Source organism: Curcuma longa, chromosome 20 (genome assembly GCF_044706935.1).
Source record: "Curcuma longa cultivar G26 ecotype Majalengka, Jawa Barat chromosome 20, ITB_CL_G26_1.1, whole genome shotgun sequence".
NCBI classification, from domain to species: Eukaryota; Viridiplantae; Streptophyta; class Magnoliopsida; order Zingiberales; family Zingiberaceae; genus Curcuma; species Curcuma longa.
Window position 1 is genome coordinate 5,333,213 of NC_133880.1, and position 13,810 is coordinate 5,347,022.

At 38.4% G+C, this 13,810-nt stretch overlaps 1 protein-coding gene and 2 pseudogenes across 1 annotated transcript; 1 reads left to right on the forward strand and 2 right to left on the reverse strand.

Moving 5' to 3' along the window:
• Positions 1-513: 513 nt before the first annotated feature.
• LOC141814082 (basic blue protein-like) lies at positions 514-1,874 on the reverse strand (annotated as a pseudogene).
• A 1,125-nt stretch (positions 1,875-2,999) lies between these two features.
• LOC141813083 (uncharacterized) lies at positions 3,000-4,162 on the reverse strand (annotated as a pseudogene).
• A 933-nt stretch (positions 4,163-5,095) lies between these two features.
• On the forward strand, positions 5,096-13,677 carry LOC141812885 (lysine-specific demethylase JMJ703-like). Its single transcript, XM_074700835.1, has 12 exons — positions 5,096-5,669; positions 6,787-7,137; positions 7,306-7,377; positions 7,467-7,544; positions 7,640-8,128; positions 8,360-8,587; positions 8,746-8,907; positions 9,091-9,459; positions 9,532-11,059; positions 12,080-12,183; positions 12,533-12,730; positions 13,152-13,677. Exons 2-12 carry the CDS (start codon positions 6,790-6,792, stop codon positions 13,473-13,475), a joined length of 3,900 nt encoding a protein of 1,299 aa, XP_074556936.1. The 5' UTR covers positions 5,096-5,669; positions 6,787-6,789; the 3' UTR covers positions 13,476-13,677.
• The last annotated feature ends 133 nt before the right edge of the window (positions 13,678-13,810 follow it).

Genomic DNA, 13,810 nt, shown 5'->3' on the forward strand with positions numbered 1-13,810 from the left:
GCATGCCAACATTAACTATACAGCATTCTTGTTAAAAGTCTCTTGAGTGTAGCATCTGTAGACAATACTATAGTTTGATGAAATTATTCTTCTTCTGTATCAGTTCTCATTCAGTCCTTAAGTTATACTATTTTATCTCACTTGGGGAAATTAACAATCACAATATAGTAGCCATCCTGACTTATTATCATTGAGCTCTCTGATTTATAAAAGTAGGCATGAGGATCAACCCCACACGTGAATGCCCCATTCCTCTTAGGCCAATGCTATGACACACTTCTCCCATCATTCTATTTGTCTGCAATATATTTTTATATTAAAAATTGTTAATGAAAAGTTATTTGTTTTTGTTGTGCAATTTGTTAAATAGACCAACTGGGAACTTTGATGACAGTTATTAAATCATCTGTTGCTCATTCAGTTCTGTCATTTTTAGATGCATGTTAATTTTAAGCAAAAAGCTCATTAGCTTCTTGGTTATTTTAGGATCACCTTAAAATTATAAGACAATCATTTAGATATCGAAACTTTCATTTGAAGATTAATTAGAAACATTACATTTGGAGGAACTGCAGTCATTATTTAAGCTAGCAAACAGAGTGACTGTTTCTCTGAGCAACCGTTGGCCATTGCTAGCTATTACTATATGTAGTTGAGTCATTGTTGACTATAGACATAGGATTTGGCATTTAGTTGGCAACCACTTGGAGTTTCATGCCTGCTTCACAGTGACCTGGGAGGCTGCAGATGAAATAGTTATACCCTTTCTTGAGAGAGAACTTGTCATTGCCCGTGGCAGTTGCCTTTCCTGATGCCTTGCAGCTCCTGTAACCTGCCACACTCACTGGCACCACATTATGCTGACCAGCTTGGTAGTTGAAAACTGCCAATTTGGAAAATTCCATCATTAGAATTAAAACCAAAAGAGCCTTCTACTAACTTCCTAGGCAGGCTCCAAGCAATGAGTTCTTGAACAATAACATACTAGGAACATTACCAAACTCTAGATGTTGTAGGAAAATTTTGATATAGAAATGTGCCTAGTGCTTATCAAACGAGGAAGGGGAAGACTAAAAACGACTTGGTTAACTATAATAAAATAAGATAAAATTTATTTAAATATAAATGATGATATAATAGGGGATAGAGCCCAGTGATATAGAAGAATCCATATAGCCAACCTACCTAGTGCTTAGTTGTTGTATATGTGCGTAGTGCTCAATATATAATGAAATTGCGAGAGGGATATACCTTGCTGGCTTAGTGATGAACTCTTGAACACTAGCATATAAGGAACACTTCCAATCTCTGTGTGTCTTAGGAACACTTTTATATAGACATGTGCATAATATTTATATATAACAGAGAGAGGGATGACTTTGCTGGCTTAATGATAAATTCTTTCAACAATAACATGTAGGAACACTACCAAATTCTAGATGTTTTAGGTACACTTTTATGTGGGCATGTGCACTTTATTTATACCTTAAGCTGGCTTAGTGAAGAATTCTCAAACAATAACATACTAGCAACACTACCGATCTCTTGGATGTTTTAGGGACACTTGGCCTGATCAGTATAGTGAAAGAGAGAGATAGAAGATACCAAGAGTATCTCCAGTGGCAAAGCTCTTGCTCTTCGCCCAATTGTCATAGGACAATGAGAAACCCCAGCCCTGTGATTCTCCAACAACATGAGTGGCAGCAAAAGAGTGCTTGGGTGAACACAAAATTAACAGTAAGGATAGTAGTAGGGCTGCATAGCAACTGCCTCTTCCCATGGCCATATTCTTTGGGACAGCTACTTGGTGTGTATCTGACTTAGCTGATACACTCACTGTCTTCAGGCTCGCATTTATAGAAGAGTGAAGCCATGAAGGGGCAAGTTAAAAGGCCACTTCTACGTGGATATAAAAAATTCTCCAGAAGACTGGAAAGCACGGTTTGAGCGTGCAAATAAAAATGATGGTAGTGTGGGATGATCAATGATGGCTATTCTACAATTGTTTAGTATTACAGGAAAAGACTTGAACTTGCTAAGAAAAGATGTTTGGTTCATTGTCATAGAGCAACATTAGGGCCAGATTGCTTGGAGGAAAAATGAGTTAGGGAAAAGAAGTTAGAAGCAATAAGGAAACAATCTCTTAGCTTATGATTCCTTGGCGGAAAATTTTTAATGTTCTAAACTTGAATGTTTATAATATAAAAAAGTATTTGAAAAAAAAATTAGACATTTATTAGTTAACACATAGCGGGTAAAGGACCTCCAAATTAATTGCTTCTTTCTTTTTCTCTTAGTTTTTTTTTTATTATTCTATTGAATTAGATAAGGGAAATGATTGCTTTTCCTCCCCCATCCCTCCATTGGACAATACATTGTCTGATTGGACGGTGGTGGAGCACAATGGATGACAATCTTATCGTTATTTTCTGCTCATTTTTTACATGTCCATTTTCATCATTTGGTAGTTTGCTTTGCACTATTCTTGGTTTGTGGCAATGTTGGTGCAGATCCAAGGGAGAGCATCATGCAAATTGGCCAATAGTAAAACTCATTGTTCTTTTAAAACCATAGCTTAAAGTAACTTTATGGTAGTTAATTGGCAATTATGCAAGTGCTGCCTCTAGTCATAGATCCTTTCTTTTGTTTCTTTTTAACCACCCCACTAAACCCTTCTGTCAAAGATAACATTTCTTTTGATTTGGCCTCATATGATATCTCTTGCTTTTGATCTTAATAATCTCTCAATGAATGCTGATTGTAACAACCACAGCTTAACTCCGTATGATTAATTGTATGATGAATTCTGAGCTAATAAAAATTTAAGTTAATGAATGAGTTCTTGATACTGACTTCAGGATTTCGTCATCTGTTGTGAGCATTCCATCGTGTTTGCACTCAAAACTCTTGGCTGTTATATGTGATTGACTTGTTATACAACTCTAGAGCATTATAATTGGGCGGTAAACAAATCAGATAAATCACATGTAATCCTTACATATATCTCATAATCCATAAAACAATTTGTTCTCCCACAATTTTCTAGTTTAGTCGTTTTCATGACTAATATACGTATATATCCTTCAAATTTGCGTTTTTCACCTCTAATTACGACAAATGTATCTTCCATAATCTTGCAATTATGTCCTTAATTCTCTGCAAATTTCATCAGAGTTCGATCACTTGTTTCTCTCCTTCTGTGCCTACCAACACGTAGCTGCGATCGAATCCTTCATTACGGTTCACCTTCCCCTGCCACGGGCTTGGAGGAATCGGATGTCTGCTCGGATCCGGATCCGGATCCGTTCGATCCCACTACCGAGGATGAGGAGGCGGCGGCGGCAGCCGAGGATGAGGAGGAGCCCTTGGGCTTGCGGCGGTGCGGCTTCTTGGGAGCGCCTGGGAGATGCTCCTCGCCCGCGGCGGCGCCTCCGCGGTGCTTCCGCGCCCCCTTTCTGGTCCCATCAGACGGGCTGTCGGCATCGCCGGACGACTGGTGGCCTCGCGTTCCCCGGACGGAGCCTTCACGGCCTGGGGCTTTCCACGTGCCGCGAGGACCGGGAAGGCGCCGCCGCGTCGCGGGTGTTGGATCCGACACCGGGGTGGGGGTCTGCGGCCGAAAAGCGAGTTCAGAGTCGGTCGAGGCGTCGATCGTGTCAAAAATGGTGAAGTAACGAACCTGAAGCGGCGCCGGTGGGCGCGTTCTCTGCGTCGGAGGGCGGCGGGTGCGAGCGGAACTCGCTCATCTGACGGAGGCAATCAAAGACGTCCGTCAGATCAAGATCGGAAGACGCATGATAATAATAATAATAAATTATCACAAACAACTAGCAAAAATAAAAAAAATAAAAAAGAAACAATCAAAATAAAATTTAATCCAATTTATGAACGCACCCAACTGGGAGAATTATTAATCGATTGACCGTCGCAACCGATGTGTGCGACGTGTTTAACATCGGTGGGGTTGCCAATTTGCATCTCTTCTTCTTCCTCCTCCTCTATCCCTGCAGGAGTTTGACAAACTCTTCTCAGAATTGTCGAAACAAGGAAAGTAACTAATCATCAAGGTCACTGAAACCCACCAAGGAATTGAGATATGTAATGGAGACCCCTGAGGAGGTTCTTGAACTTCACGCCGGTGCCCATGTTGGCTGATGCAGTCAACGCAGCTGCCAACCGGGGAATGAAAACGAACGACGACTCGATTTCTGGAAATTAACTCGAGGGATTCTCGTTCTTTATTTTCTTTCCTCTTAAATTTATTTATCTGTCTTTTTTTCTATGGCTATTTTGGTTCCCGGAAAAGGCAGTTGGTGGTTGGCGTCGTGGCGCGAAAAGCGGGAGGGAGAACGGTTGAGAAATTGGGGCGAGTCAACGAGGACACGTCATTAATTGTTGACTTCAATTATTTACCCCTTATTATTTTCTATATATATACATTATAGTTTTATCATTAAAAAAATATATTTTGTGTATTTTTTCGACATTGTATCCTTCAATCGATTTTTTTGACAAAGGTCAACATTTTCTTCTTATGAAAATCGTCTTGACATCCTCTTTTGACTTAGAGCAGCTATAACGCTCCGTTAATAGAGCGTTAATAGCATCTCTTGGATGACGTGGAAGAGTGAAATGGAGCATTAATAGCATCTCTTAGGTGACGTGGAGGAGTGATCCACATGAACGCGTTCAATGTTTTGAACGCGTACATGTGACAGTGGGGTGGGCCCACTGCCACATGTATTTTTTTAAAAATTTTTTAGTGTTATTAACATGTTAACGTTGCAGATGCTCTTATAGGCAGATGCCCTTATAGAACTAGTAATTGAGATCGTTATTAAAGCAACCAAAATTCATTCCTTTAAAGGGGATTTGAGAAAATGCATTATGAGAAATATCAAGAAATATGATCGTGTTGAAAAAAAAAAGGTAAAAAATTATTTAGATGGACGGTGATAATGTCTCAACCACCCTGCCACAAACGCGTCGGATGGACGGCGTAGATTTAACCAACCTTTTTCCGGACACGCTATTAATTATTTTAATACCTACGATAATATTTTTGCAATATCTATTGCACCCAACCCATCTACCTTTATCGTCACCTGTTCAAGATCAAACAAGCAAGTAGATGATGATCATGTTGTTGTTGTTGTTTGTTGATGATGATCCCTTGCCAAGTTCTACCGCATTGGCCATCTTTCCTTTCTTGAATCGTCTTGTAATCGCATCATTAATACTCACTCAAGAACAAAAAGAAAATATCTCTGATTTAGGGATTTGCCCCCCTCCCCCAATTTGGGGATCTCACAAATTGCCTAAATTTTCACCGGTCGGCCTTCGCTTGATTCCTGTAGTTTGGCCCCAATCTTCTTGATTTCGTCCCTCCGAGGTCGATCTGGTCGGATTCAACGTGCAAAACCCCCAATCCTTTGAGTTCTTGATTTTTTTTTTTTCTTTTTGATCGAGCTGCAGGAGGGATATGGATCTTTTGGGAAAGGGTTTGTCTCCTGGTGGTGGTTAGGGTTAGGGTTATCCATCACCAAGTATCCAGATTGGCTAGGGTTCTTGGGTTCCTCACCTTTTTGCCTTCTTGTGCTCCAGCAAGTTGACTTGGAATTCAACAGCTGACCTCCAGTAGAAGATCGAGACTGTTTACTCGAGGATTTGTGAGTTGATCTATCTGTAAATAGTCAGTCCATGTAGTTTCTGTTGGCATTTTTCTTGAATAATGTTGTTATTTGTCAATGTATGCATGCTGATTTCTGTTTTTGGCAGGTTCTTTTTGTGTTGTCTTAATGAATGCTTTTGATCCCGAGATATGAGTCTGGGGTTAGTTATTCTGGAAGATTGTAAGCTTGAATTTTGATGAATTTTCATGAATTTTAGCTCAAAAAATATTGTGGTTTTATAACAGAAGTAATTGGCTGTTGAATCATCCAGCAATCAGCAGTGTAAATGTTGAATTTTAGATGTGAGCTTAGAAATATTAACCTAAGATTCACTAGTCCCTTGTAGGAGGCCTCTGTTGACCTGCCAAAGCTTAGATGCAGTTTGACTTTTGCCCAGAGGTTCATGGCATTTCATTTTTGATTCTTTGTTGTTTGACGAGGTTTTCCGTTGAGACACATCTAGAAGTAACATTCATGATTCTTTGTGAGTCACTTGCGATTATCTAATTCTGGCATATATTAGATAGAGGACCAGGCATATTTCTTTTGAAAGCATTGCAATCTTGATCTTACGTTTGTGACTTTGAGTACATATATCTAGTAGTAAATTGTTAGAAATTACACCATAAACAAATTCATGAATGCTGATATCTGTCTTGTTAGGAATTTGATGACTAACAACGCAAGTAGATTTAGTAATTCAATATGAGCTAACTATATGATTAGATTTTCATGTTGTATAATAATTAAGCTCTGGTTTTTTATTGAAATACATGTGTTATTTCTTTATGGTGTTTGTGCCTTTCAAATATTCATTGCATCGAATCATGGATAGATTATAATGTTTGCATGCATAGTCACTCCTTTGATCATCAGAGTTCAGAAGTCATTATCATAATGGGTAAGTGAAGTGTAATCGTGTATGAAGTGATTCGACACAATCTCATTACATGGATGAATTATAGTGTTTGCATGCATAGTTATTCCATTGATCATCAGAGTCCAGAAATTACCCGCCTAATGGTTATGTTTTATTAGTTAAGTACATATGAAGTGTTCTGAAACATTCTATATGGTGATATTAAGAGTTCATTGCACTGTCTTTTTGTAACAGAGTATGGGAGCAGACTGCATTGGGACCCTTGTTAAAGACGACCTGGATGGAATGTCACCATTTCCACCAGGTTTTGCACCAATCGCATTGTTGAACATGCATAATGCCCAGGATCTTAAGGCTCCAGCAGATGCATCTGAGGCGTTGCAATATATCATGAGAGATGACAAATCAAGTGTCACCTTGCAGATCTCCCAAGATATTAAAAATTCTACAAATGCTCCTGAATCTGTACAATGCACCACAAAAGAAGAGAAATCAAGGAAGTCTCTTCGACAAAGACCATCTATAAATTATCGCCAGTTTGATACTAGTTCAGATGAAGAGTCTGACTATGAGCCTTTTGAACAGGTTAGTAGATGTAGATAATGACCTTCACAAAAGTCTTGGAGATGATGAGCTTTTAGTTAGAATCTCTTGTTGAGCATCGTACTTGGTTCTAAGAGATTAAATTTGTTGGAGCCTTGCTAATATGATGCATGTAGCTATTCTTAATAACCTACTTTGTTTCTCATGTAGGCCATCTCTTCAACTCGCCGTCTACCTAAAGGTGTTTTTCGAGGATGTGCCGAATGTGAAAATTGTCAGAAGGTAGTGCAATTCCATCAATAACTTTGCAGACATTACTTATAAAGTTTTTGTTTCTAGTTTACAAAATGACTGTCAGAGTGCTTTAATAGGTTACTGCAAGATGGAAGCCACAAGATGCTCGCAAGCCTGTTCTTGACGAAGCTCCTGTATTTTATCCTACTGAAGAGGTTATTTTAATTTATAGTGCTATCTTGAAAGATTGCTATAGATTTGAACTGGTACCTTCTTTTGGTGCTAATGAATAATTTTGGTTTTTGAACAGGAGTTTAAAGATACTATCAAATATATTGCAACTATACGCCAAAGCGCAGAGCAGTATGGAATATGTCGAATAGTTCCACCCTCATCTTGGAATCCCACATGCCTTCTCAAACAGAAGCATATATGGGGAAATTCAAAATTTGCTACCCGAATCCAACAAGTAGATAAGCTTCAAAACCGCCTTACATCAAAGAAGATGGGCAGAAGTCATATCTTTATGAGGGGAAGAAGAAAGGCCCGTAAAACAGAGAATACCAATGAAGAAGATAAGGCAGAATCTAATTACTGCAACAATGTTGAGAGGTTTGGATTTGTACCTGGTCCAGATTTCACACTGGAATCATTTGAGAAGTATGCAGATGAGTTCAAGAGGCAATATTTTAGCAGAAGTGCAGAATTTGTTTTAGGGTCTTGCCAGCAGGAACCTTCCGTTGAAGATATTGAAGGTGAATATTGGCGGATAGTGGAAAGGCCAACAGAAGAGATTGAGGTGCCACCACATTTCCTATGCAGACATACATAATCACTATGTGTTTTCATTGTTGATTTATTTCACAATTTACTTTCTTCTTTCCTTAAACCCTTTGTTGTTTCCATACCTTAGTATTAGAAGCTGATTGTATTATCTGCTGTTTGCTAAACTTTACTCATATATTGGTTTTGACCAGAGACCCTGCAGCCAGGTAGAACTCTAACTTATATACTGACTTTGGCTGTTTAGGTTCTTTATGGCGCTGATGTTGACACTGGGGTTTTCAGTAGTGGCTTTCCCAAAGGGTCATCCTCTGCGAAGGTGTCAGCACTAGAGGATCAGTATATGAGTTCTGGATGGAATTTAAATAACTTCCCTCGGCTTCCGGGCTCTGTTTTATCGTTCGAAAGTGGAGACATTTCTGGTGTTCTAGTGCCATGGTTGTACGTTGGAATGTGTTTTTCCTCCTTTTGTTGGGTAAGATGGTATTTCTCAGATCACACACTCAGCAAATCCATAGCTTACATGTGGCATGAGGCTGCCTCAGAATTTGACATCTAACAAACTTGTACATTGCAAATACATAATTCTTTACTTTCCACTTGTAGGCTAATTGATGTTTCTTTTGTTAACAGCATGTGGAAGATCATCATCTATACTCATTAAACTATATGCACTGGGGTGCACCAAAAATATGGTATGGAGTCGCAGGAAAAGATGCCTTAAAATTAGAGGAAGCTATGAAAAATCATCTGCCAGATTTGTTTGAAGAACAACCGGACTTGCTGCACAATCTTGTATGCATATGTTTGGTTATTATAATCCTATTACGATAATATTCGTTCCTTTTTTATGCACTGTTATAAGCATGTTTTATTTAAATGTATCGGTTAATGAAATTAAAACCTGAAAATCTTTCTAATTTGAACATCTGGTTTCTGTGCTAGAATATCTCTTTTGACTAATCCTTCTTTTAACAGGTGACACAATTTTCACCTTCTCTTTTGGGGCTGGAAGGTGTACCTGTATATCGTTGTGTTCAAAATGAAGGAGAATTTGTTCTCACGTTCCCACGGGCATATCATTCTGGTTTCAATTCTGGATTCAACTGCGCAGAGGCTGTAAATGTGGCTCCTGTTGATTGGCTGCCCCATGGACAGCATGCTGTCGAGCTTTACCGTGAACAGGGACGCAGAATATCCATATCACATGACAAATTGTTGCTAGGAGCTGCAAGAGAAGCCATTAGAGCACAGTGGAATATTCTATTCCTAAGGAAGAACACTCCAGATAATTTGAGATGGAAAAATCTCTGTGGACCTGGAAGCACACTGGTGAAGGCACTCAAGGTGATTTATTTCTCCCTAATTTCTCATGTAGTCTTCCATAAAACATTAGAAACTGACATCTTTCTTGTTTAGGAACGAATTGATATGGAGCGAGCAAGAAGAGAGAATCTTTGTTCTTCCCAGTCAGGAAAAATGGACTCTAACTTTGATACTGACTGTGAAAGGGAATGTTTCATTTGCCACTATGACTTATACATCTCAGCTACCAAATGTGAATGTTCACCAGACAAATATGCGTGTCTTGTTCACGCAAAACAGCTTTGCTCATGTGCTTTGACAATGAGGTCATTTTTGTTCCGCTATGAGGTCAGCGAGTTGAATATCTTACTAGATGCTTTAGCAGGGAAGTTGAGTGCAATTCATAGATGGGGCCTTCTTGATCTTGGATTAAGTTTAAGCTCTCATGTTACTAAAGAGAAAGCACAAGAGTGCAAACAAGCTCTTCCAGCTTGTAAAGAAGGAACAACGCACAAGGATAACACAATGGCTAATCAAAAAAGGACTGCCAATGCAAGGTGCAGTTCATATACAGACTGTGATGCATCAAAGTTGCAACCTTTGGAAGGAATAGAAGAGAGAAAAAGAAAAACTCATGATATGGATAAGTCAACTGGTGAACATGCTGATGATGCTTCAAAATATCTGTCAGTTGTAACAGCTCAAAACATCATTTTGAGTGGTCTAAATCCCAGAGCAAATGGATGTTCACATGCCGCTTCTGTGGCCTCTTCAGAGTCTCAACATTCTTCCAATAGCACTTTAAACCATGTTATTTTGCAAACTGATTCTCGTGAAATGATAGAGATAAAAAGTACAAGCATCTCAGTACTTGGCAACACCGAACCAAAAACCTGTTATTTATCTGGTGGAGGGGACATTGCACCAGTAGCCAATGATGAAGTTAAAGATGCAAAGAGATCATTCACAAATAAAATTGAGGAATCATCATCTGTTTGCTCTGAATCATTGTCTAGGTTGTTGAATTGTGAAGATAAGGTGACATCCTGCAGTTCTCACAAGGATCAAGATCTTATCACCCCTCAGACAAATGCATCACTACTGAGTGAAAAAGAGATCCACATGCTACCTGTTATGGCAACATCAAGCAGTAGGAATTTAAGCTCTATAGAGCCTGATGTCAAGATGCAACAAAAGGTAACTTTCACTAAGTATTCATTCAATATGTGGGATCAACAATCGTTGATGGTGCCTTTTGGCAAGGTGTCTGAATGCCCTAAATCTGCCAACGACACCATCACAAGCCCATTGACAGATCCTTCTTATTTAAAAGAAACAAATGGTGGTGATTCTTCAAAATTTCTCCAAAATCATCAACCTTCTGGAGGTGATGTGCAAATATATGAAAGTAAAGGGAAAATTGAATCAAGTCCAGAGAATAATGGGGTAGACAGAAGAAATCCAATTGCAACAAGCTCAGCCTCTTGTCCACAAAATAGTATTGATAAATACTACCTGCAACAAAAAGGCCCTCGCATAGCCAAGGTGGTGCGACGAGTTAATTGCAACGTTGAGGTGTTGGAATATGGTGTCGTGCTTTCTGGAAAATTATGGTCCACTAGTCAGGTCATATTCCCAAAAGGTATATTTGCTTATAGTCGAGGTATCTCAGGAACATTTGGAATATTTTTTTACTTTCTTGCTTGTTCATATTATGATTTCATATTTTTATCTGTATTTGAAATTGATTTACATATTTTTATTGCTCCATGTCTTTCCTTTGTGTTTTATTATCTTTGCTAAACTTGCCAATTGCAGATTTTCCCCTCTTAACATTTCAGATTTGTTACAGCACACATGTTAATCTATAACTTAGATATTTGCCACTATGGTTCCTATCTTTTCAATAGATTCTTCTTTTTGCATTTGTTAAATCGTCCAAAACCTTATAACATTATGCCTTTCAAGTTTCAAGAGGATAAGATTGAATGGAAGAGAATTGTGCCAGAGCCTTACTGGCATAGTTGGTTGACTGAAATGCCATATCTACCACTGAGTAGATCTACTGCAAGTTAGCATGCCAAGAAGTTGAATAATTGATACATATGGAAGGGTATCTAAGTTAAGCCCAAAATTTGCCTGAACAATCTCTAGAAATTCCCTTTTTGCTCTGTTATCAAGGGCATGGTGAGACACAAGGCTCATCAAGCCCTAATCTTCGCCATTTTCATAACTGTGGTTTGATGATTTTAAAATGGTGGATTCAAAGCGTGAACACTATGTTCCTTATTAGAATGCAAGGTTTTCTAGGTTTGCCCTTTTGTTATTTTCACAGTTGTTCTATCATCATTTCATTAGCTTTATGTTTGTAAATGTGTAATTAGTTATTCTATTATAGGTTGGTTGGCTTTATGATTTTATAAACGTATTTACTATTAGAAATAGAGATACTATTGTATGTTAGCTTGCTTTTGTTTTTTGTAACTACATTCAATTACTCCTATCACTTCATTTTTTTCTTTTAATGAGGTATTTTTGGGCCTCAGTTTATGGCGTAAGGGCTCCAAACCTTATCTTGCAGAGATTTCTATAATTTCACACTCTTTCATTAGTTGCTATTTTCTCCCCTCAACAGTTGCTTATGATTCCATTTTCATTACAGGATACAGAAGTCGGGTTAGGTACTTCAGTGTTCTAGATCCAACACAGATGTGCTACTACATATCCGAGATTCTGGATGCTGGATTGCTTGGGCCTCTATTTATGGTGAGTAAGCCTTTTAATTCTTCTCCATGCTTCAAGTGCTTATTGAACCTCAAAGAAGTGTGCTTGGGTCTTCAGTTAAAGTGCCATTGATGCATTTTCTTGTGTACTTTAGTCTTAATATCTTCTCAATTAAACAAATTGATGCATTTGCAGATATAAAAGCAGGATTGTTTGCAATTTACTGTTCTTCCATAATTGCTACAACTTAAAATGAATAGACACTCATATGCTCTCGGGTCTTGAGTTGGGTGGCATTATGCCTGTGTTATTCCCTCGTGATTATACGAGAAGTGTCATTTCATAATGTTGCAATTGCATATAATACTTTGAGTCTTCCTTTGATCTTCAGGTTGTAGTTGAACAATGTCCAAGTGAAGTATTCATCCATGTTTCTGCCACAAAATGCTGGGACATGGTGAGAGAAAAGGTGAACGATCAAATTAGGCAGCACCGTGGTACGGGAAGGCAAAACCTTCCACCCTTGCAGCCTCCAGGATCTCTTGATGGTCTTGAAATGTTTGGTTTATCATCACCAAAAATCTTTCAGGTGCGAGGTTATTTTAATATCACTGCCAAATTTCTTTTCTTGCTGACATGCTCAATAATAAATTTCTAATGAATATCCTTCAAATAAGTTTAACCGATACCATAACTGTCGCTTGCATATTCCTTCTTCCTTTTGTCATCAAATTTTGTTTTTCAAAATTATTTAAGACCAGCTACATGAATCTTTCCCTGCAATTGAAAAAATAGGATGAAAACTCATATTCATAGACATTTTTCGTCTTAATTCAAGATCTCTTATATTACTGTGTTTCTCAATCAATTTTCAATACTTATCTTGAAGCATATGTAATGATCTGTATCAGCAAAAGTAACATTTTTCTTGTTCTATAGCTGACTCAAAATGATCCTCAAGCCGGTATGCGTAAACGCCTTTCGACTTAACATCAATTCCTTTATTGCAGGCAATTCAGGCGCTTGATCAGGACTTTGTCTGCGTGGAGTACTGGAGATCTAGACCGAAGCCTCCAGCAGCAGATGCTCAGGCAAAGTCCACGAACTCTCAGGAACAGAGACCTGCTAAAAGATCTCGAGGCATTGGAGAAGACCCATCGCAGACCGCTTCTTTTGTATCCATCAGAGGCCTCTTCAAGAAAGCTAACATGGAGGAGCTGCACGCTCTACAGACAGTCCTAGGCAATGATCGATCGAACAAATCCAATCAAGAACTGATGCATATGGTCGATGAAGAAACCAAGAGCCGTAGCTTTCCCTACATAAATCCGTAGCCGCGGTCGCCTAACTAATTCGATACTCATTTTTCATTGTTTTCTTTTTTATAATTTTCTACAGGCCATTTGGGAGATTAGTTGCACAATGGTAGAATACGTTGTAGATAACGGTGATAATTCTTTGAGCAATATGAAGCCATTGCCTTCCGTTCAAGACGGCTATATTTTATGGAAAGATTATTTATGGAATGTTTTCCTATCAATTTTCCAACTTTTATTTTTATTTTTATTTTCTGAAGAATTTTTTAGTTGACTTCATAAGCTTTGGAATTGACCTAAGTTATTAGTTTATGTAAAATAATATAAATATAAAACTTCCGTTAATATGAGAT

Excerpts from the sequence above, each read along its gene's own strand:
- LOC141812885 (XM_074700835.1), top strand. The coding sequence starts at position 6,790 with ATGGGAGCAGACTGCATTGGGACCCTTGTTAAAGACGACCTGGATGGA. Across the intron at positions 7,378-7,466 it reads AATGTGAAAATTGTCAGAAG|GTTACTGCAAGATGGAAGCC; the intron begins GTAGTGCAATTC and ends GTGCTTTAATAG. Across the intron at positions 12,731-13,151 it reads CATCACCAAAAATCTTTCAG|GCAATTCAGGCGCTTGATCA; the intron begins GTGCGAGGTTAT and ends CCTTTATTGCAG.